General features: G+C 44.4%; 1 protein-coding gene across 7 annotated transcripts in view; it reads left to right on the top strand.

Moving 5' to 3' along the window:
- The window catches only part of adat1 (adenosine deaminase tRNA specific 1), a 77,512-nt gene that overhangs the window by 16,864 nt on the left and 38,856 nt on the right, over positions 1 to 21,792 (top strand). For all 7 annotated transcript variants that reach the window (XM_061822335.1, XM_061822340.1, XM_061822338.1 and 4 more), the window contains 2 exons: positions 2,940 to 2,994; positions 17,626 to 17,756. In XM_061822335.1, coding sequence (XP_061678319.1) covers positions 2,940 to 2,994; positions 17,626 to 17,756 — 186 coding nt within the window. The remainder of the gene's footprint in view (positions 1 to 2,939; positions 2,995 to 17,625; positions 17,757 to 21,792) is intronic.

Genomic DNA, 21,792 nt, shown 5'->3' with positions numbered 1-21,792 from the left:
AAGGCGTCTTCCCCTTCGTTTCCTGACCACGGTCAGGCAACTGATACAGTAAAGATAAACAAAGGTTTTATCATTAAAGATTTAAGTAAATACCTGTAATGTTGTAATCTTAGTATCAAATACTTTATATCATCAAATATATATTTATATATATATATATATATATATATATATTATATATATATATATATGTAAAATAAGTATTAATACTGTTTACATATTTTACCCAGATACACATACATGAAAATTTCCAGGGTGTGGGCAATGTTGTGTGTGTGTGTGTGTGTGTGTGTGTGGTGTGTGTGTGTGTGTATGTATATATATATATATTATATATATATATATATATATATATATATATTTAGTTTGTGTCGCCACCAGGTATCACCTTTTCAGTGTTCTTGACTCCTGAACAACTCAAATGGTATATGATGGCGGATCCTCTGGATCCTTCTATGCCTGCCTGTCCTCCACATGTCTCCTTGATGGATATATATATATATATATATACAGTGAAGGAAATATGTATTTGAACACCCTGCTATATTGAAAGTTTTCCCATTTAGAAATCATGGAGGAGAATTATCATCGGAGGTGCATGTCCACTGTGAGGGAGATAATCTGAAAAGAAAAACCCAGAAATCACAATGTATGATTTTTTTTCACAATTTATTTGTGTGATACAGCTGCAAATAAGTATTTGAACACCTGTTTATCAGCTAGAATTCTGACCCTCAAAGACCTGTTAGTCCGTCTTTAAAAGTCCTCCTCCACTCCATGTATTATCCTGAATCAGATGCACCTGCGTGTGGTCATTAAGTGCATAAAGACACCTGTCCACCCCATACAATCAGTAAGACTCAAACTTGTAACATGGCCAAGGCCATGGAGAAATGGACAAGCAGCTTGGTAAAAAAGGTCCACTGTTGGAGCAATCATTTGAAAATGGAAGAAGCTAAACATGACGGTCAATCTCAATCGGAGTGGAGCCCCATGCAACATATCACCTCGTGGGGTCTCAATGATCCTTAGAAAGATAAGGAATCATCCCAGTACGATATTACAGGACTTGGCCAATGACCTGAAAAGAGCTAGGACCACCATTTCCAAAGTCACTGTTGGTAATGTACTAAGACGTCATGGTTTGAAATCATGCATGGCACAGAAGGTTCCCCTGCTTAAACCAGGACATGTCAACGCCCGTCTTAAGTTTGCCATTGACTATTTGGATGATACAGAGGAGTCATGGGAGAAAGTTTTGTGGTCAGGTGAGACCAAAATGGAACTTTTTGGTCATAATTCCACGAACAGTGTTTGGAGGAAGACAAATGTTGAGTTCCATCCCCAGAACACCATCCTTACTATGAAGCATGGGAGTACTAGCATCATGCTTTGGGGGTGTTTTTCTGCACATGGGACAGGACGACTGCACTGTACTCAGGATAAGATGACTGCGGCCATGTATTGTGAGATTTTGGGGAACAACCTCTTTCCCTCAGCCCACTCCTCCACACAGATCTTCTCTAGATCACACAGGTTTCTGGGCTGTCGCTGAGAAACATGGAATTTCAGCTCCCTCCAAAGATTTTCTCTTGGGTTTAGGTCTGGAGACTGGCTAGGCCATGCCAGAACCTTGATTTGCTTGCTACTCCTTGGTTTTCCTGGCTGTGTGCTTCAGGTCATTGTCATGTTGAAAGACCCAGCCACAACCCATCTTCAATGCTCTGACTGAGGGAAAGAGGTTTTTCCCCACAATCTCACAATACATGGCAGCAGTCGTCCTCTCCTTAATACAGTGCAGTCGTCCTATCCCATGTGCAGAAAAACACCCCCAAAGCATGATGCTACCACCCCCATGCTTCACATTAGCGATGGTGTTCTTGGATGGAACTCATCATTTGTCTTCCTCTAAACACGGTTCGTGGAATTATGAGCAAAAAGTTCAATTTCGGTCTCATTTGACCACAAAACCTTCTCCAATGACTCCTCTACATCGTCCAAATGATCATTGGCAAACTTAAGACAGGCCTTGACATGTGCTGGTTTAAGCAGGGGAACCTTCCGTGCCATGCATGATTTCAAACCATGACGTCTTAGTACATTACCAACAGTCACTTTGGAAATGGTGGTCCCAGCTCTTTTCAGGTCATTGACCAAGTCCTATCATGTAGTCCTGGGCTGATTCCTCACCTTTCTAAGGATCAGTGACACCCCACGAGGTGATGTCTTGCATAGAGCTCCACTCTGATTGAGATTGACCGTCATATTTAGCTTCTTCCATTTTCTCATGATTGCTCCAACAGGATACCATTTTTCACCAAGCTGCTTGGCAATTTCTCCGTAGCCCTTTCCAGGTGTGTGGGGTTGTATCATTTTGTCTTGGACATCTCTTTGGTCTTGGCCATGTTACAAGTTTGACTCTTACCGATTGTATGGCATGGACAGGTGTCTTTCTGCAGCTAACGACCTCACATAGGAGCATCTGATTCAGGATAATACATGGAGTGGAGGTGGACTTTTAAAGGCAGACTAACATGTCTTTGAGGGTCAGAATTCTAGCTGATAGACAGGTGTTATAGTTATTTGCAGCTTTATCACACAAATACATTGTAAAAAAAATTCATACATTGTGATTTCTGGATTTTTATTTTTAGATTATCTCTCTCACAGAAGACATGCACCTACAATGAAAAGTTCAGACCCCTCCATCATTTCTAAATAGGAGAACTTGCAATATAGCAGGGTGTTAAAATACTTATTTATTATCTTTACTGTATATATGTACTTGCTCTGTGAGAAAAATGCCTACTACTAATTGATTTGCAGTACAAAAACGTTTTGGGAGCACTGCTATAACATGTGGCCCGCCATGAAAACGAGTTTCACACCCCTGCTGATGAGTTTAATGAAATTAAATAACTTGCTTCTTCTCTGTTTAGGTGATGTGCTCAATGACAGCCATGCAGAGGTCATAGCGAGAAGAGGGTGTGTCAGGTGGGTACTATACAAACTATATGTTGTTAAAGGGCTACTGTCATGAAATGGATGATTTTTAGTACGTAAACGTCAGCCAATATGGTCCCATGCGTTTTTTTCACCACAAAACATGATTTTGACCTATACAGCTTTTTGTAACTCCCGCCATGAAAATCCTCTCAAGAGACTCGTTTGTTTCCATTAGTTTTACCTCCGGGAAGGTAGCTCGTTGTTCCTTCGTGTAAGCCAAAATGCTGGCTCATTGTATTGCTGGACAATGCTTGAACACTCGGGAGGATGGATTTACCCTTCATAAGTTTGCAAGAGAACCTGTTCGTTGTGAAAAATGGATTGCACGGGTGGAGAGGACGAGACCTTCGTGGGTTCCGAATCACAGGTAGTTGTGTATCCAGCGACTAAAAAAAAGTTTGGGGCGGACCACGTAATCGGTCTCTCATAACATAACAAAAGATCCGCGTACGAAATATGTTGATGTGCGCGTCGGGACGGCGTCGGGCTGCTGTGCGGACGGCGGCGAATCTGAAGAACCCAGCCAAGAATGCCTCACTCAGCCGCGTGCGCACAGTACTGCACCCCGGATCGACGGCGTTCGAGTACTGCGGCGGCTATGAACATCCCCCTAAAAGCAGCACGGCTCGGCGCCGAAAATCAGCCACACCGGCTGAGGCGCCGCATTCCGCGGTCACGGCTTCCGCGAAGGCTGCGCATCGGGCTTTGCGGATGGGGGTGGCTCTGAAGTACCCAGCCGAGAATGCCTCACTCAGCCACGTGCGCACAGTAAAGCACCCCGGCTCGACTGTGTTGTTCATCGCGAACTGCAGCGTCTATTAACACCCCCCTAAACCAGGACGGCTCGGCTCCATGATATGCCACCACGGCACCGAAAATCAGCTACACCGGCCAAGGTGCCGCGTTCGGTGGTCACGGCTTCTGCGAAGACTGCGCGTCGGGCTTTGCGGACGGGGGCGGCTCCGAAGAACCCAGCCGAGAATGCCTCACTCAGCCGCATGCGCGCAGTAAAGTGCCCCGGCTCGACTGTGTTGTTCATCGCGTACTGCGGCGTCCATGAACACCCCCCTAAAGCAGGACGGCTCGGCTCTGTCATAAGCCACACCGGCCGGCTGCAATGAGCCGCGATGGCTCATCTCCGCCGGGGAAGTGGATCGGACGGGGATGCGGTTTGGCCTTGATCGCATATCATCTGAATATGGCTCGAAACCATAGTGTAATATTGCCCTGGTAACTTCACTCGGTTGTGTGGTGTTGTCCTTTTCGAAAAGAGCATCCGTGTCAGAAGGGGCGTGTTTGTCACCCATAATTAGGGTGCACCGCGTGTTTTCATTGGCGAATGTCCGGGTGACGTCACGGACGGACGATGCATCCAATATGGCGACCTCTTGGATATCGTAGAATGACACTTCTGCAACTTTGTGCATGGATGACGCGCTCTCCGCTCACATTTATTTTTTCGTATAGACATTGAAGTGAATAATGTTATATGTATTTTTCATTACAATATCCATTTTAGAATGTTTATAGGGATGACACTTGGACTTTAAGATGTACTATATTGCCAAACATCATCATCACCGTCTTCTTCTTCTTGTTCTCCTTCATCTTATTCTTATTCTTCTCCTTCTCTTCCTGCTCCTCCCTCATCCCTCCTCCTCCTCCCCCTTTTGGCTTGTGCCCTTAGGAGTCGCCACAGCGTGTCATCCTTTTCCATGTGAGTCTATCTCCTGCATCTTCCTCTCTAGCACCGTCTGCCCTCATGTCTTCCCTCACAACATCCATCAACCTTGTCTTTGGACTTCCGCTTGCTCTTTTGCTTGGCAGCTCCATCCTCAGCACCCTTCTTCCAAAATACTCACTCTTTCGTTTGGACCAGTCCACGTCATCGAAGTATGCTCTCTCAAACCTTGTCGTACTTGCCCATTACTTCCTCATCACCTCTGTTTCCTTCACCAACATGTCCATTACAATCTGCACCATTCACAACTCTCTCTCTGTCTGGGATGCTCAGAACTACTTCATCTTTTTCCTTCCAGAATTTCTCTTTCAACTCGAGATCACGGCCTACCTGTAGGGCACAGCCGCAAATCACGTTACTGTGTACATAACATAACATAACATAATTTCATGTTTCAGCCTCATCTGATACTCTTTTCACCTCTTAAGACATTTTTAGGCAGCTCTCCCCTTAAAATAAACCCTACTCAATTTCTCCTCACAGCTACTCCATTGTAAAATAATTCAAAACATGCCTCTAAACCTGTATTCTTACTACCTTTCCACCTCCTTTCCAGGGTCCACAATATAACAACCTTTCTCTTCATCCATCCATCTAACCATTTTCTTTTCCGCTTATCCTCACGAGTGTCATGGGGAGTACTGGAGCCTATCGCAGCTGTCAACGGGCAGAAGGCGGGGTCCACCCTGAACTGGTTGCCAGCCAATTGCAGGTCACATAGAGACAAACAGCTGCACTAACAATCACACCTTGCGGCAATTTAGAGTGTCAAATTAATGTTGCATGTTTTTGGGATGTGGTAGTAAACCGGAGTGCCTGGAGAAAACCCACGCAGGCACGGGGAGAACATACAAGCTCCACACAGGTGGGGCCGGGATTGAACCCGGGTCCTCAGCTTTACCAGCTGAACCACCATGCCGCCCTTTCTCCTCATCATCATATCAACCAACTCGTGAGGTTTTCTTGTCATAGTCCCTTCAGTCAGTTGTCAGATGTTTGCATTTCTTCTGCCGAAGAATCCGCTTTCCTTCTCTTTTTTTGTCTTCAACCCACAGTGCCTCTATTTCAACTGATACCCTGCAGGTTAACGGTGCAGGGGGTGGACTTGTTAACCCGGGCCACAACCGAACCGTGATGGGATTGTTTAGATGAACGCTAACATTTGTTTGGTGAAGTTTTAAGATGGATCCCCTTCTGTTATCATGAAGTCCTGTGAACGCCTTGTGCTGGACCACCTCAACAGCATCCCAGCTGGACCCACTGCAGTTTGCCTATTGATCTAATCTAGGTCTGCGGATGATGCCTTCAACATGGGTTTGCACTTCATCCTTGAACACCTCCACAACGAGTGTACCTATGCGAGGATCCTATTCATGGACTTCAGCTCTTTGTTGTACATCATCATCCCTGAAATCCTCTCCTCCAAACTTCTCCAGCTCAGCGTTTCGCCTGCCATCTCCCAGTGGATCTGCAACTTCCTTTACAGGCATTACACAGCAGGTGAGGCTTGGTGGACACCACCTCATCCACGTGCACTATCAGCATCAGGGCACCCAAAGGTTGTGTCCTCTCCCATCTTCCCATCTCGTGCTACACAAACAACTACATTTTGAAGTATCCAACTGTCAAAGTCCTGAAATTCGCAGATGACACCATGGTCATCGGCCTCATTATAGACAGTGACAAGTCTGCGTATCTACAGGAAGTGGCGAGAGTGGAGCTTTGATGTGGTCAACACAATCTGTCATTGAACACGGTAAACACTGTAGAGATGATAGTGGACGTCAGGAGGCATCCTTCGCCACAGCTGCCCCTGACGCTGTCCAACTGTCTTGTGTCAACCATCGAGACCTTCAAATTCTTGGGAACTACAGTCGCAGTGGACCTGAAGTGAGAGACAAACATCAACTCCCTCCTCAAAAAAGCCCAGCAAAGGATGTACTTCTTGCGGCTTCTGAGGAAGCACGGCCTCTCACAAGATCTGCTGAGACAGATCCACACAGCGGTCATCCAATCAGTACTGTGTACTTCCATCACAGTCTGGTTTGGGACCGCCACAAAAAAGGACAAACTCCGACTGTAACGGACAATCAAAACCGCTGGATGAATTGTCGGCACCACTCTACCCACTATTGAAAATTTGCACGCAACTTGAACGAGATCCAGTGGGGAGAGCATCCTTTCGGAACCTCCACATCCTGGCCACCAGCTCTTCCAGCTCCTTCCGTCGGGAAAGTGGAACCAAATCAAAACTAGCAGGCATTCAAACAGTTTTTTCCCTCTGGCAATTAAGTCATTAAATTCTTGATCAGCGAACCTACTATTTTCTGCCTTGTGCCATTGTTGAGACACAGCCTCACATCCTGCTGGTCCAATCAATATTTTTATTAGTAATATATTTTGGTGACTATCGCACGATTCATCACTTTAAGGTGCTCCATTTGCACAATTGCCATTGCACTGGTTGAAACTGGAATCGCCAACGGGTAAAGGCACTCTGTACAAGCTTGACACAGTGTGGGATGTTGACACACTCTTTTCTCTTACCTATTCGAAATGAAGAAGACTTTCCATCTTGCACATCTGTGACTATTATCCGGAATAGTTCCTTGAAATAGAAATGTCTCTTGTTCTTTGTTCTTGTTAATTTGTAGTTCTATGTTCTAAATGTCGTACCGGGGCAGCACCGACTGGCAGAGAAAAATTACTTGTGTGTTTTTACACACATGGCCAGTCAAGCTGATTCCGATGTCTGTGTACCAATGCATTTTTTTGTGTGATACAGCTGCAAATAAGTATTTGAACACATGAGAAAACCAGTGTTAATATTTGGTACAGTAGCCTTTGTTTGCAATTACAGAGGTCAAACGTTTCCTGTAGTTGTTCACCAGTTTTGCACACACTGCAGGAGGGATTTTGGCCCACTCCTCCACACAGATCTTCTCTAGATCAGACAGGTTTCTGGGGCGTTTCTGAGAAACACGGAGTTTCAGCTCCCTCAAAAGATTTTCTATTTGGTTTAGGTCTGGAGACTGACAAGGCCACACCAGGACCTTGATATCCGTCTTATGGAGCCACTCCTAAAAAAACTTTCTCCCATGACTCCTCTGTATCATCCAAATGGTCAATGGCACACTTAAGATGGGCCTTGAAATGTGCTGGTTTAAGCAGGGGAACCTTCCGTGTCATGCATGATTTCAAACCATGACGTCTTAGTTTATTAGCAACAGTCACCTTGGAAATGGTGTTACCAGCTCTTTTCAGGCCATTGACCAAGGCCTGTTGTGTAGTCCTGGGCTGATTCCTCACCTTTCTAAGGATCATTGAGAACCCATGAGGGGATATCTTGCATGGGGCTCCACTCCGATTGAGATTGACCGTCATGTTTAGCTTCTTCCATTTTCTAATGACTGCTCCAACAGTGGACCTTTTTTCACCAAGCTGCTTGGCAATTTCTCCGTAGCCCTTTCCAGCCATGTGGTGTTATAAAATTTTGTCTCGGTGTCTTTGAACAGCTCTTTGGTCTTGGCCATGTTACAAGTTTGACTCTTACTGATTGTACGGGGTGGACTGGTGTCTTTATGCAGCTAACGACCTCACATAGGTGCATCTGATTCAGGATAATACATGGAGTGGAGGTGGACTTTTAAAGACGGACTAACAGGTCTTTGAGGGTCAGAACTCTAGTTGATATACAGGTGTTCAAATACTTATTTGCAACTGTATCACACGAATAAATCATTATAAAAAAAATCATACATTGTGATTTCTGGATTATTCTTTTTAGATTATCTCTCTCACAATGGACATGCACCTACGATAAAAATTTCCGACCCCTCCATGATTTCTCAGTAGGAAAACTTGCAATATAGCAAGGTGTTCAAATACTTATTTTCTTCACTGTATAGCACGCCTTGGACTCCTTGGAAAGAGGCTGCTGCCCACTAACCTGGCACCCTGGTCTATGAGTCTTGTGGCCTCGTGGTTGATGCACTTAACTCTCAACCTGGGGTATGGTGCTTGCCTGAGTTCAAACCACAAAAAGGACTGCACCGCCCAAGTATCATATATAATAATTGATGCTCATCAGTTACAGTAATCCCTCATTTTTCACGATTAATTGGGACCAGAACCACCGCAACCACAGAGTTGGGGGGCATGTATTTTTATGTGGGTAACAGAATGTTTAAATTATTTAAACAGTGTTTCTACTTTGCATATTTGCAACAAGAGGTATTAATTAAATCTTTAATTATAAAACCTCATTAATATAATATGTACAGTATGATAAATGTATAAATATAAATTAGAAAAACCTTACTGTATTATATTACTGTACAATTCGTTCATTACTAATTATGCTGCAATCATCGTTCACTTGTGAATAAGACCTCAAGATACTTGAACTCCTCCACTTGGGGCAGGCTCTCATCCCTGGCCCGGAGAAGTAACCACACACTTTTCCGACTGAGGTCCATGGTCTAAGATTTCGAGGTGCTGATTCTCATCCCAGCAGCTTCAAACTTGGCTGCGAACCGCTTCAGTGAGCATTGGAGATCACAACTTGATGAAGCCAATCGAACCACATCATCTGCAAAGAACATAGATGCAATACTGAGTCCTCCAAACCAAACACCCTCTCCCCCTCGGCTGTGTATAGAGATTCCGTCCATAAAAAAGAAGAAAATCGATCACACAGGGCACCCTTGGCGGAGTCCATTCGGCAATTCGGAACAAACTCTGACAGTGGTCGTACAGGGACCGAACAGCCTGTATTTGGGGGTTCGGTACCCCATACTCCTGAAGAACCCCCCACAAGACACCCTGAGGGACACAGTCAAACGCCTTCTCCAAGTCCACAAAAAACATGCAGACTGGTTGGGCCAATTCCCGTCCACCCACGAGGAACCTGCCAGGGTTGTAGAGCTGTTTCACTGTTCCACAGCCAGGACGAAAGCCACATTGCTCCTCCTGAATCTGAGATCCGACTTCCCGATGGACCCGTCGGATGGTGGACCAGAATTTCCTTGAAGCCGTCTTGAAGTCGTTCTCCATGGCCTCACTGAACTCCTCCCACGCCTGGGTTTTTGTCTTTGTGACCACCGAAGCTGCATTCCGCTTGGCCATGGGGTACCTATAAGCTGCCTTGGGAGTCCCACAGACCAAAAATGCTTGATTGGACTCCTTCTTCAGCTTGACAGCATCTCTCACTGTTGGTGTCCACCAACGTGTACAGGGGTTGCCATCACGACAGACACTGACCACCTTACGGACACAGCTTCGGTCGACCGCTTCAGCAATGGAGGTGCAGAACATCGTCCACTCGGACTCAATTTCCTCCACTTCCCCTGGAACGTGGGCTAAGTAAAGTTCTTTCAGAGATGGGAGTTATGTCCTTCTGACAGGGGAATCTGCCAGCCATTCCAAGCAGACCCTCACAATACGTTTGGACCTGCCACGTCGGACTGGAATCTTCCCCCACCATTGGAGCCAGCTTACCACCAGGCGGTGATCAGTGGCAAGCTCCACCCCTCTCTTCACCCAACTGTCCAAGACATGCTGTCGCAGGTCCGACGTCACAACTACATAGTCAATCATCGAACTGAAACCTCGGGTGTCCTGGTTCCAGGTGCACATGTTGCCACCTTTATGGATGAACATGGTGTACGTTATGGACAATCAGTGATGAGTAAAGAAGTCCAGGAACAGAACACCATTCGGGTTCTGATTGGGAAGCCCATTCTTCACAATCACACCGTTCCAGTTCTCACTGTCATTGCCCACAGTGGTTTTGAAGTCCCCCTGCAGAATGATGGAGTCTCCAGAGGGAGCGCTCTCCAGCACTCCTCCAGGGACTCAAAAAAGGGTGGGTGGTCTGAACTGCTCTTTGGTGCATAGGCACAAACAACAGTCAGGACCCGTCCCCCTATCTGAAGCTGGAGGGAGGCTACCCTCTCATCCACTGGGGTAAACCCCAACATACAGGCCCCGTGCCGGGGGGCAATAAGTAAACCCACATCTGCTCGACATCTCTTACCTTGGGCAACTCCAGAGTGGAACAGAGTCCAACCCCTCTCAAGAGGAGTGGTACCAAAGCCCAAGCGGTGCGTAGAGGCGAGTTCGACTCTATCTAGTCAGAACTTCTCGACCTCATGTACCAACACGGGTTCCTACCCCGCCAAAGAGGTGACATTCCATGTCCCTAGAGCCACTTTCTGAAGCCAGGGATCGGATCGCCGTGGTCCCTGCCTTTGGCCACCGCCCAGTTCACATTGCAACCACCCGTATGGCCCTTCTCACAGGTGGTGAGCCCATGGGAAGAGGGACCCATATTACCCTTTCAGGCTGTACCTGGCCGAGCCCCCCGGGTCCAGGCGCGGACACCAGGTGCTCACCTTCTTGCCCCACCTCCAGGTCTGGCTCCAGAGGTGGGCCCCGGTGACCCGCGTCCGGGCAAGGGAAACGAAGATCAAACATTTGCACCCGTCATAGCGTTTTCGGAGTAGTACTTTGTCTGGCCACTTACCTAGGACACTTTTGCTATGGGTGACACCTACCAGGGGCGTGAACCCCCAGACATCTTAGCTCCTAGGATCATCGGGACACACAAAGCCCTCCAACACGATAAGGTGACAGCTCGAGGAGGTTGAGGTTTTAATTTTTTTGATAAACATGGTGATGGGGAGTTGTCTGGGTTTTTTTCAGCTTAAAAATTCCCCTCTCCAAGGACATAACCCGTCAACACAATTACTAAACTCGACAGCTCATACATTATTGTCATCAATGTCTTGTAGAAATTCTTCCACCACATTATGACGAGCAACATCATTGTTGGCGGACAATGCCTTACCAGACAGAGTCGTGCTTCTGAGGCTGGCACGCGTTTGAAATTTTTCAAACCCACCTTTTCTAGCCGAAGAGCCTCGTCCTCAGGGGTGAATCGCTCCTTGCAGCACTCGTGCTGGCTTGAGGTTTATCAGCACTTTCTACAGCCTCTTGATCAACATCCCCGGTCCTTTTTTCTGCAAGCCGCTATCCACAAAACTAACGCAGCTTCCATTTGAACAAATGCTCTTATTTCGCAGAGTCACCACACGTTTCGCCTCCTTATTAGAAGTTATGAAAGCGGTTTTACAGATGTTTTCCACATGTCGCGCAATGTGGATACACCAAAATGGCGCGCCACAAAAACGTAACGTGTAAAGTGTTACATCGACAGCATCTTCCTCTTTCTCTTGGGCGCTTTGGAAGAAGCTTTTGCATCAGCACAGCATCTTCCTCTTCCTCTTGGGAGCTTTGGAAGAAGCTTTTGCATCAGCACAGCGCTTTGGCGGCTTTGTGAACACCAGAGGTTATCGCACAGTCATAGATGAAAATGGTGGAAAGGAAGGACAAAGCAAATTTATTTTTATAGCGCATTTCATACGCAAGGTAACTCAATATGCTTTACATGATTAAAGGCATTTGAAAACAAAGAGATAAACATTTAAAACGGGATTAAAAACAATAAAAATGACAAACAAAATATTTTAATAAAGACAATTAAAACCACATATAGTGCAAGTAATATGATCAAAAAGTGGAATATTCTAAAAAGCATAAGGGAAAAAAAGAGTTTTTAACCTGGATTTAAAAACATTCACACTTGCGGCTGACCTCACCTCTGTTGGAAACTTATTCCATTTGTGTGCAGCATAATAGTTGAATGGTTCTTCACCATGTTTTATTTGGACTCTGCGCTCCACTATTTGACCTGAGTCAATCGATCTCAGAGCTCTACTGGGTTTGTATTCCGTAAGCATTTCTTTCATGTATTCAGGACCTAAATCATTTAATGATTTATAGACCAGTAGCAGAACTTTGTAATCTATTCTGAAGGTGACTGGAAGCCAGTGCAAGGACTTTAGGTTTGGAGTTATATGCTCTGACCGCTTTGTTTTGGTTAGAACACGAGCTGCAGCTGTTTAATACTCTTTTTGGGGAGTCCAATCAGATGACCATTACAGAAGTTAAGTCTACTTGAGATAAAAGCATGGATGTGCTTTTCCTGGTCTGCTTGACACATAGAAGACTTCACTCTAAATATGTTTTTCACATGGTAGAAGGCGTTTTTTGTGATTGATTTGATATGATTGTTGAAAGTCAGGTCGGAATCAATCAGAACACCAAGCAGATTCTTCATTAATCTCCTGGTGCTGTTGTGTCTTCCTTTTTAAATGTCCCATATGTTTGGGCTTTGCTCCCAGTAAATTCCAGGGAGAACTGCTGGGGTGTCCATTATCCTTTCCACAGTTCACTTCAGTCCTCATTGTTGAGCTAGGTGGCTGTCTGTTAGCACACCTCTGCTCACCACTACTCAATAGGAAACGGATGTTGCTGGGTGGGGCTTCGATGATGCGCAGCCAATGAGCTACACGAGATAAATCCACACATGCTGTCATTGGTTGATGTCATGCCGGGGGCCATCTCTTGTATCAATGCGTCTTCCCGCAATACTGTATGTTGATCTAGCTGTTGTTATTGTTGTTTTTTGAGGGGGAGGGGGCGCAAACAGGGTTCGTATGGGTCAGGGAATTTCGGGAATATCATGGGAAAAAAAATTGTCTTTTCCAGGTCTTGGAAAGTCTGGTAAATAAAAAATATTTGGCTTGGGTTAGGAATGTCTTTAACAAATTTGCGGTGTCACATTACATCACATAGTAAGAAAGCGTAACTGGATTGGCTGGGTGTTGAGTTCTGACCTGAAGTAACCCTGCCTTCTTCACACTGAATTTAGATGGTGAATTTCAGACAGCAAATTATACCCATTTGAATTGCAGACAGCAAATTGTAACCAGTTGTATCTCAGAAGACTGAAAATATTGCGTTTGAATTTTCAAAGGTTGAATTTTTTTACATGGCGAATTTGTTAACATTAAAAGGTTAAACTGAAATACAGCTTTTGAAAATGTGATCATTTTGGAATAACAATGTGAATTTTACAACAAAATTTTCAGTGGCATTTTGAATTAAAATCCTGGTGGCACATATCGACTTCCGTAAGAGCTGCTCGGCAGTGCATGAGTCGCTGAACTGGAACAGATTTTTCACAATGTTATGAGACCTGTTGTGCTGTTGCTTGTCACTATAGACGAGACAGTTCTTCAAAGATAATCTATCCACCAGAGCACGAGCTGAAAATCAGTGCACCCAGAAGGGGTGAGGTAATCCATAGTCTGCGTAGAGCATGGGGTGCATCAGCTACTGGTCCCAATGGAGTTTTATACAAGCTCTACAAAAACACACCAGATGTGCTGCGATTCCTCTGGAAGCTGATGAGTTTCGTGTGGCAGAAGAGGAAGATACTAACTGCCTGGTGTAGAGTTGGAGGGATTCTTATCCTAAGGAGAAGGACTCATCAGAGATTGTGCAGTTCTGACAGATCAACCTCCTAAATGTCGAAGGGAAAATTTTCTTCAGCCCGCTTGCTCATTGGCTAACAGAATACCTGCGAGTTAACAACCTGATTGACACGTCAATCCAGAAAGCAGGAATACCTGGCTGAGAAGCTGGCTGGTCTTCTGCCAGGGGTGAACCTCGGGCACTGGGATTCACTGCTGAACCCTCTAGAGAGTGTCGTGGGCCTATCAGCGAAACACTTGATGACGGAAGGAAGCCCACTTAATAACCCGTATGGTGCCATCACTTATTTGAACATCCCGCTGAACCTCATCGGAGCTGAAATATGCATGAATAAAGGGATATTAACATCGAGTCCTTCACAATACATATAAAATACCAGCTGAAAAGATCGACGTATTTTGGCAATTCAACAGGATGGATGGTGCCCAACAGAATCCACACCTATGTAGCGTTCATTTCAGTTCGGATTTATTCATCTCAATCTTAAATTATTAAAAAGTATTAATAATGCCAAATTGACTCATTTGAGAACATTGCGTATGGGTCTAATTGCGGGCTCTGCACCTTCATCGCTAGCTATTTCGTCTGCATTTGAACATGTGTTCTGTCTCAATTGCTCAAATTAATAACCTTTAACGCTTTATAAAGCTTGTATTCTTCACCATCTTCATGGGACCTGTTTTAAAACATTTCTGATACCTCGCTCAGGAGTTCGGTATCAAATTTTAATAGGTTCGTCGGAGATAGGCACTCAGAAATGAAGACAAGACACACTTCTGGCTACCAACAATTGGCACTTTATTGGTCCCACACAGAAATGGTAACACAAGCACAAGCACAAATCACGTGGTATGAAGCTAAGTAATATCCAATCAGCTCTTAGAAGAATATCCAGCTCTTACCGTGCGCCAATAGGAGGGAGAGCCAACACTCCAGGTAGAGAGCAGCTTCAATACCGGCTGGGCATCCGTACGCAACCCGCAGCAGACTCTACCTAGAGTATCTAAAGTTCTCCTTTTATACTCTAAGCATGTGCGGAAGGAGGGGTGAGTGGCCAATTCATCCCGCCTGACGCCACACTATTCTTTGTTACCAACAAATGGCGTTGCACGACATCATATAACACAAAAACATCTTTTTATGACATTGCTGGTTATTCAAAGCTATTGCGATCGTCTTTTAGGTTATACAAAGCTATTGCGAAACATATACGAAGCTATTGCGAAACATCTTTTAATTATGGAAAAACAACACAATAAAATTATTCTTACTTCAGGACCCTTCAGAATCAGGTTTATCACTTGAATTACCGGGAAGTTCATCGGCGTTCTCACAGTGCCATTGAATGGCAGCCGTGACTATGTCGCGTTCTGACGTCACGTGCATTCTTGGGATTCTCTGCTGTGTGCTCGGGTATTTCTGGCAAATTTAGCAATGTGCGATCAATTTTTGCTGATAATCGAAAAATAAAAATGTTTCCTTCATAACGGATTTCAGATTTCAATTCAGCATAAAAATAACAGTAAAACAAAGCAACAATGAAAATTCGATCAAATCAAAATCCTGCTCTCGAGCGTTATCTTGCTGCCATGAGTATGATCACCCGCTAATCAATTCAGACTCGACTTCACTATACTACCAAATTATTGGTGACGACGACATGTGCAGTGGCTTTTACACCATATTGGTATATTAGTCTGGATTGTAGGCAAGTTTGAAGCCCATAGCTTGCTTGCATAAAGCCTTCGTAAGTGAAGAGTACTCTTACCTTATCTATACAACACAGTAGATAAGAATACACTTACAAGCGTGCTTTTCTGCCATGTTGTAGTGATACAATAAGCAAACTCAAAGGCCAATGAGCTTGTTATCAACAGTACTTTTATACACATGTAATTATAGTTTATATTTTTAATAACCATAAATTTCAGGTCACTATGATGTGCCTACTACATTGGAAAGCTTTGGCACATATTTAAGTGGAAACACATGATCATATATCTGAAATATTGCTGTCCACCACAATCAGTCAATCCAGTATTAGTCATGTAATTTTGTATCGAGTACCTGCAAAGTCTTGGAAAATTCATGGAATTCCGATTCTCTGAAAGTGTACCAACCCTTTGCCAAGCACTGAAACCACACAAATTGAAGCATGAAGTACAGAAAGAACCCTTATAGGTTGGACAGTGGATCAGCTGGAAAGAATTGGCCTCACAGTTCTGAGGTCCCGGGTTCAATCCCGGACACGCCTGTGCGGAGTTTGCATGTTCTCTCCATCCCTGTGTGGGTTTTCTCCAGCCACTCCGGTTTCCTCCCACTTCCCAAAAGCATGTAACATTAAACTTGCACACTCTAAATACCCCACCCTCACAGTTGGGATAGGCTCCAGCACTCCCCGCAACCCTCGTGAAGATAAGCGGTGAAGATAGGATAAGATGGATAAGATGGATGGATAGATAAATTAGCTCATTTAAAATCCTTTGAATGCAAGTTCACAGGTTTGCAGTCACTTCCAACTGCCAGCGGGTGTTGTCCTCGTTCCAGCAATGTTACAGAGGTCCTGAGTTCCATCAATTTTTTCCAGAGGTCTTTAGATGCTTTTCATCACTTGTATTTCAAAGGAGGATATTCTATTTTTAACTTTGATTTTGAAATTAATTTAACCAGTGTATTTCCAAACTTTCAGTCGGTATCTTGGCTTGCGCACTACCGGGGATCTTTGATGGCTGGAAGCCCTGGTTTCTCAGGGAACTGTCAATTAGTTTAGGATCCAGCTGCCAGGCATCTTTTGTTGCCCACCTTGCACAGCAGGGCAGCTTGGGAGAATCCAGAGCCCAAGCGGTGCGTAGTTGTGTTGTAAAAGAGCGCTATTGTGGCATTTGATGTTGCCAGAGTACCTATGCTACAACTGTATCAGGATTTAAGTGTCTTTTAGGCATCATATGCATGACCACACAATAAGTTATTGTATAAGTGTCAGGTTCACCAATCAGACATTCATTAAACAGGACAAAAAAGGAAGCAAAGACACCAGTTCAAGTCTCGCGAGGAGAGAGGAGAGGAACTGTCTCGTACAATTCACCACTGCACTCTCTGATTATCCTCTCCTCGGCACCTCTATTTATTTAGTTTTGAGACTCCCCTTATTTACATGGATGTTACAAAAAGGAGACGACAAGCAAAACAGTTTGAAACAAGGTGTAAATGTTTGTTCATGTGCGTGTGCATGTGTGGAAGATTGCTGAATACATGTGTGGTCATCATTTCTTTAACAGGCAGCAGTTCTAACAGTTCTGATGATTAGATGTTTTTGTTCTTGCTATCTCCTGCTAGGAGGCTGCCACGTTATCTAGGGCAGAGCAAAGCAATTCTTTATTGGAAGCAAATGTATGATAATTATGATCACTATTATTCCTACAATAAGTCTCTTAAAATAAAGGACAGTCTAAGATTTTTTAAATTTGTATTTATAGGTATCTCACACAGGAGTTGCACAGTGCTGTGAGCGGAAGGGGAAGTTCTGTGTTTTGCCAGACAGTGCATCATGGGAAATGGAGGCTTCAACCAGGAATTTCCTTCCTGTTTTTCACCAGTCATACACCTTGTAAGTTTCTGCTTCATTCACTATTTAGATTATATAAGAACAATGAGGAACTTTAATGTATTTTTAAATATCAGAATGTACTTGGAATTACCACACTTTATATGTTGTTCTACACAAACAGAATCTTGGCAGAACAGTGCTGTGAAAAAATATTCGCCTTCTTCATGAATCTATCACACACAAACGTTTCAAATCATCAAAAAATGTTTAATATCACTCAGCGACAACCCAAGGCAATGCAAAATGCAGTTTTCAAATGACAATTCAATTTACAAGGGCACAAAAAAAACAATCCGGCCCTTTTTGAAAAAGTAAAGCACCCCCTGAACCTATTTATGGGTTGTGCCACTCTTGACAGCAATAACTGAAATCAGCCATTAGCGATAATTGGTAATGAGTTTTTCACAACTCTCTGTCGGAACTTTGTCCCATGTTTCTTTGTAGAATTGTTTCAACTCGGCCAAATTGGAAGGTTTTCAACCATGAACTGCCCATTTAAGGTCACACCACAGACTTTGACTTGGCCACTCCAAAACTTTAATTTATAGATATCCATTTTTTTTTTTTTTTTTTTTTTTTGCCGTTCCAAGGTAGACTTGCAGTTGTTTTTTGGATCATTCTCATGCTGCACGATTCAAGAGGGCTTCAGTTTGAGGGTACAAACTGATGGTCGGACATTTTCCTTCAGGTTTTTCTGTTACACAGCAGAAGTAATCGTTCCATCGATCACAGGAAGTTGCCCTGATCCATAGGCAGAAAGGAGCCCCAGACCATCACATTGCCACCACCATGCTTCACTGATGGCATCATGTTCTTTTAATCAAATGCTGTCATTTTTGCACCAGATGTAACGGTCCGTACACCTTCCAAAAGGTTCTATTTTTGACTTGTCAATCCACAGAATGTTTCTCCAAAAGTCTTGAGGATCATGAAGATGCTTTTTGGCAAATGTGAGACAATCCTTTGTATTCTTTGCTGACACCAGGGGTTTTTGCCTGGGAACTCTCCCATTGATGCTATTTTTGGACAGTGTCTTTCTTATGGTCGAGTCATAAAGATGTGCTTAACTGAGACGAGTGAGCCCTGTGGGTCTTTAGATGTTCGAGGTTCTTTTGTGACCTCCTGGATGAGTTGTGGTCACACTCTGGGAGTAATTTTAGTTGGACTGCCCCAGTTTTCTCCATTTGTGGATGATGGCTTTGACGGTTGTTCGCTGGAGGCCCAAAGCCTTAGAAATGGCTTTGCAACCTCTTCCAGACAGATGGATTTCAATCATTTTTTTCCCATGTTTTCTTCAATTTCACTGCATGATTCCCGAATTCTTGAGAACTTGTAACCTACTTCACATTCTCAGAGAGATTCTATCTTATGGAGTTCTTGAGTCAACAAGTATGGTGGTAATCAGGTTTGAGTGTGGCACAGTGAATTTGTTCTAGAACAAGGTGGGGGGAGTTGAAACAACAAATTTACTTGTATAGCGCTTTTCATACACAAGGTAGCTCAATGTGCTTTGTTATTAGAGGCATTCAAAAACAAAGAAATAAAATATTTAAAACAGCATAAAAAAATAAAAATGACAAAAAATATAAAAAAGACAATTAAAACTGCATACAGTGCAAGTAATATGATCAAAAAGTGGATATATTCTAAAAAGCATGAGAAAAAAAGAGTTTTCAACCTTGATTTAAAAACATTCACACTTGGGGCTGAGCTCACCTCTATTGGCAACTTATTCCATTTGTATGCAGCATAATAGCTAAATGCTGCTTCACCATGTGTGCTTTGGACTCTGCGCTCCACTATTTGACCTGAGTCAGTCGAGCTCTACTAGGTTTGTATTTCGTAAGTATTTCTTTCATGTATTCAGGACCTAAATCATTTAGTGATTTATAGACCAGTAGCAGAACTTTCAAATCTACTCTAAAGCTGACTGGAAGCCAGTGCAAGAACTTTAGGATTGGAGTTATATGCTCTGACCACTTTGTTTTGGTCAGAACACAAGCTGCAGCATTCTGAATGAGCTGCAGCTATTAATTCTCTTTTTTGGGAGTCCAGTCAGAAGACCATTACAGTAGTCAAGTCTACTTGAGATAAAAGCATGGATGAGCTTTTTCTGGTCTGCTGAACACATACAAGATTTCACTCTGGATATGTTCTTCAGATGGTAGAAGGCAGTTTTTGTTATTGATTTGATCTGATTGTTGAAAGTCATGTTGGAATCAATCAGAACACCAAGGCTTCAGACTCGGTCTTTGATTTTTAAAGATAGAAAGTCCAGGTGTTTACGAACAGCAATTTTCTTTTCCTTTGTTCCCAAAACAATTGTCTCAGTTCTGTTGTGATTTAGTTGAAGAAAATGTTGGCTCTTATCTGACGTAGATAGTGGCACAATACCACAATTGAACTATAGTAATCTGGAGACACTGCTAAATATAACTGGGTGTCATCTGCATAGCTATGGTCGTCAAAATTAAAGTTTTGAAGAATTTGACCCAAGGGTAGCATATACAGGCTGAACAGGAGAGGTCCAAGAACTGACCCTTGAGGGACCCCATAGGTCATTGCCATTCGCTGAGACTGAGCACCTCCAATGGTCACAAAGTAGCTCCTTTTCTCCAGGTAGGACCTAAACCATTTAAGGACCGTTCCATTTAGTCCTACCCACGTTTCCAACCCGTTCAGGAGTATATTGTGATCTACCGTATCAAAGCCCGCGCTGAGGTCCAACAAGACCAAAATTGACACCTTTCCTGAGTCAGTATTCAACAGTATATCATTTAGCACTTTGATAAGAGCAGATTATGTAATGTGATAAGTTCTGAATTCACTCCATCCTCTGAGCTCAAGCCCTCTGCAATTCGTTTCTGGGTTTTGTTTTTTGGGAAAACACACGTTGAAAGCGCGCTGGCAGGCCTATCTTCGATCGCCAATTCCACCCTTTTACTTCGCCGCTCGCCCAGAAGTCTGTCGCCGCCGTGATTTCGGTGTAATGCGGCAGCGAATTTGTTGCCACTAGCGACGTGAGCTTGGATCGGAAAGGGGTTGTTGTATACCGTGGAGTGAAAATGGGTCAGCACCGGATCTGTTTCCACTGCAACGTGAGCTTGGCTCGGTAGTGGATCAGTGACTACCGCAGCGTGAGCTTGCAGTGAATCTGTTGAAACCGCAACGTGGGCATGGGTCGGGAGCGGGTCAGTTTCCACCGCAGCATGAACTTGAGTCAGCAGCAAGTCAGTTGCAACCGAGACGTCCAAGCAGAACCTGGCATGTGAGGACTGCCAGTTTGGCACTCTCCCGCTCTATTTCAACCCGCATTTCACAATAGAAGACCTTGTGATTCTCGAGTCGCTGCACCTCGGGATTTGCGGACCCCTCCTCCCTCTAGGCTGGAAGTTTCGCCATCAGCTCCGGGTCTGCTGGTTTGGTCGTTGCCGGTGTCTTGGTCGCCGCGCACCAAGCAGGGGGCACCGTCACGCATTGGACCCGGGAAGATGGCCAAGCGGGTTCCTAAAAAAGGATTGGAGGACGAGGACTTGGACCTACCGGCCAAAGGCACTCGGGAGCTGGAAACACGGGGAGGTGTGGGACTAAAGAGAGGGAGAGGAAATTCACAGTCAATATCCGAATCGCAGTCAGGCAACCGGTCATATAAATTGAAGTCTCCCTCAAAGTCAGAAAAATGTGAGTCCAAGAAAATATCAGGTGATGAGCAGGTCGTGGTCGGGACGTAATCATGACACGCAGCTTTGGGAGGCAGGCATGATGCATGTGACAAGGAAGAGGAGGACGATATCATGGAGCCCACACGGAAAGGATATGCTTGGTCCTCCGGCAGGCGGTTTGCCTGGCGTCGTTCCCGGTGACGTCGAGTGTTTCCTGCTGGGTCCTGTAATGGCCAGATCGTTCTGTCATGACCCATCGGTGCGGGAGAGGACCCAAATGCAGAACTCCGGAGACGCAGAGGCAGTTTGGGAAAAGTGTTTTTTCGTTCCAATGTCGAAAGCCGGGGAGTCAGTCAGAGCGAGCAGTAGAATCA

Source organism: Syngnathoides biaculeatus, chromosome 6 (assembly GCF_019802595.1).
Source record: "Syngnathoides biaculeatus isolate LvHL_M chromosome 6, ASM1980259v1, whole genome shotgun sequence".
NCBI classification, from domain to species: Eukaryota; Metazoa; Chordata; class Actinopteri; order Syngnathiformes; family Syngnathidae; genus Syngnathoides; species Syngnathoides biaculeatus.
The sequence above is the reverse complement of the archived record's forward strand: the minus strand, read 5'-3'. Positions and strand labels throughout refer to the sequence as shown.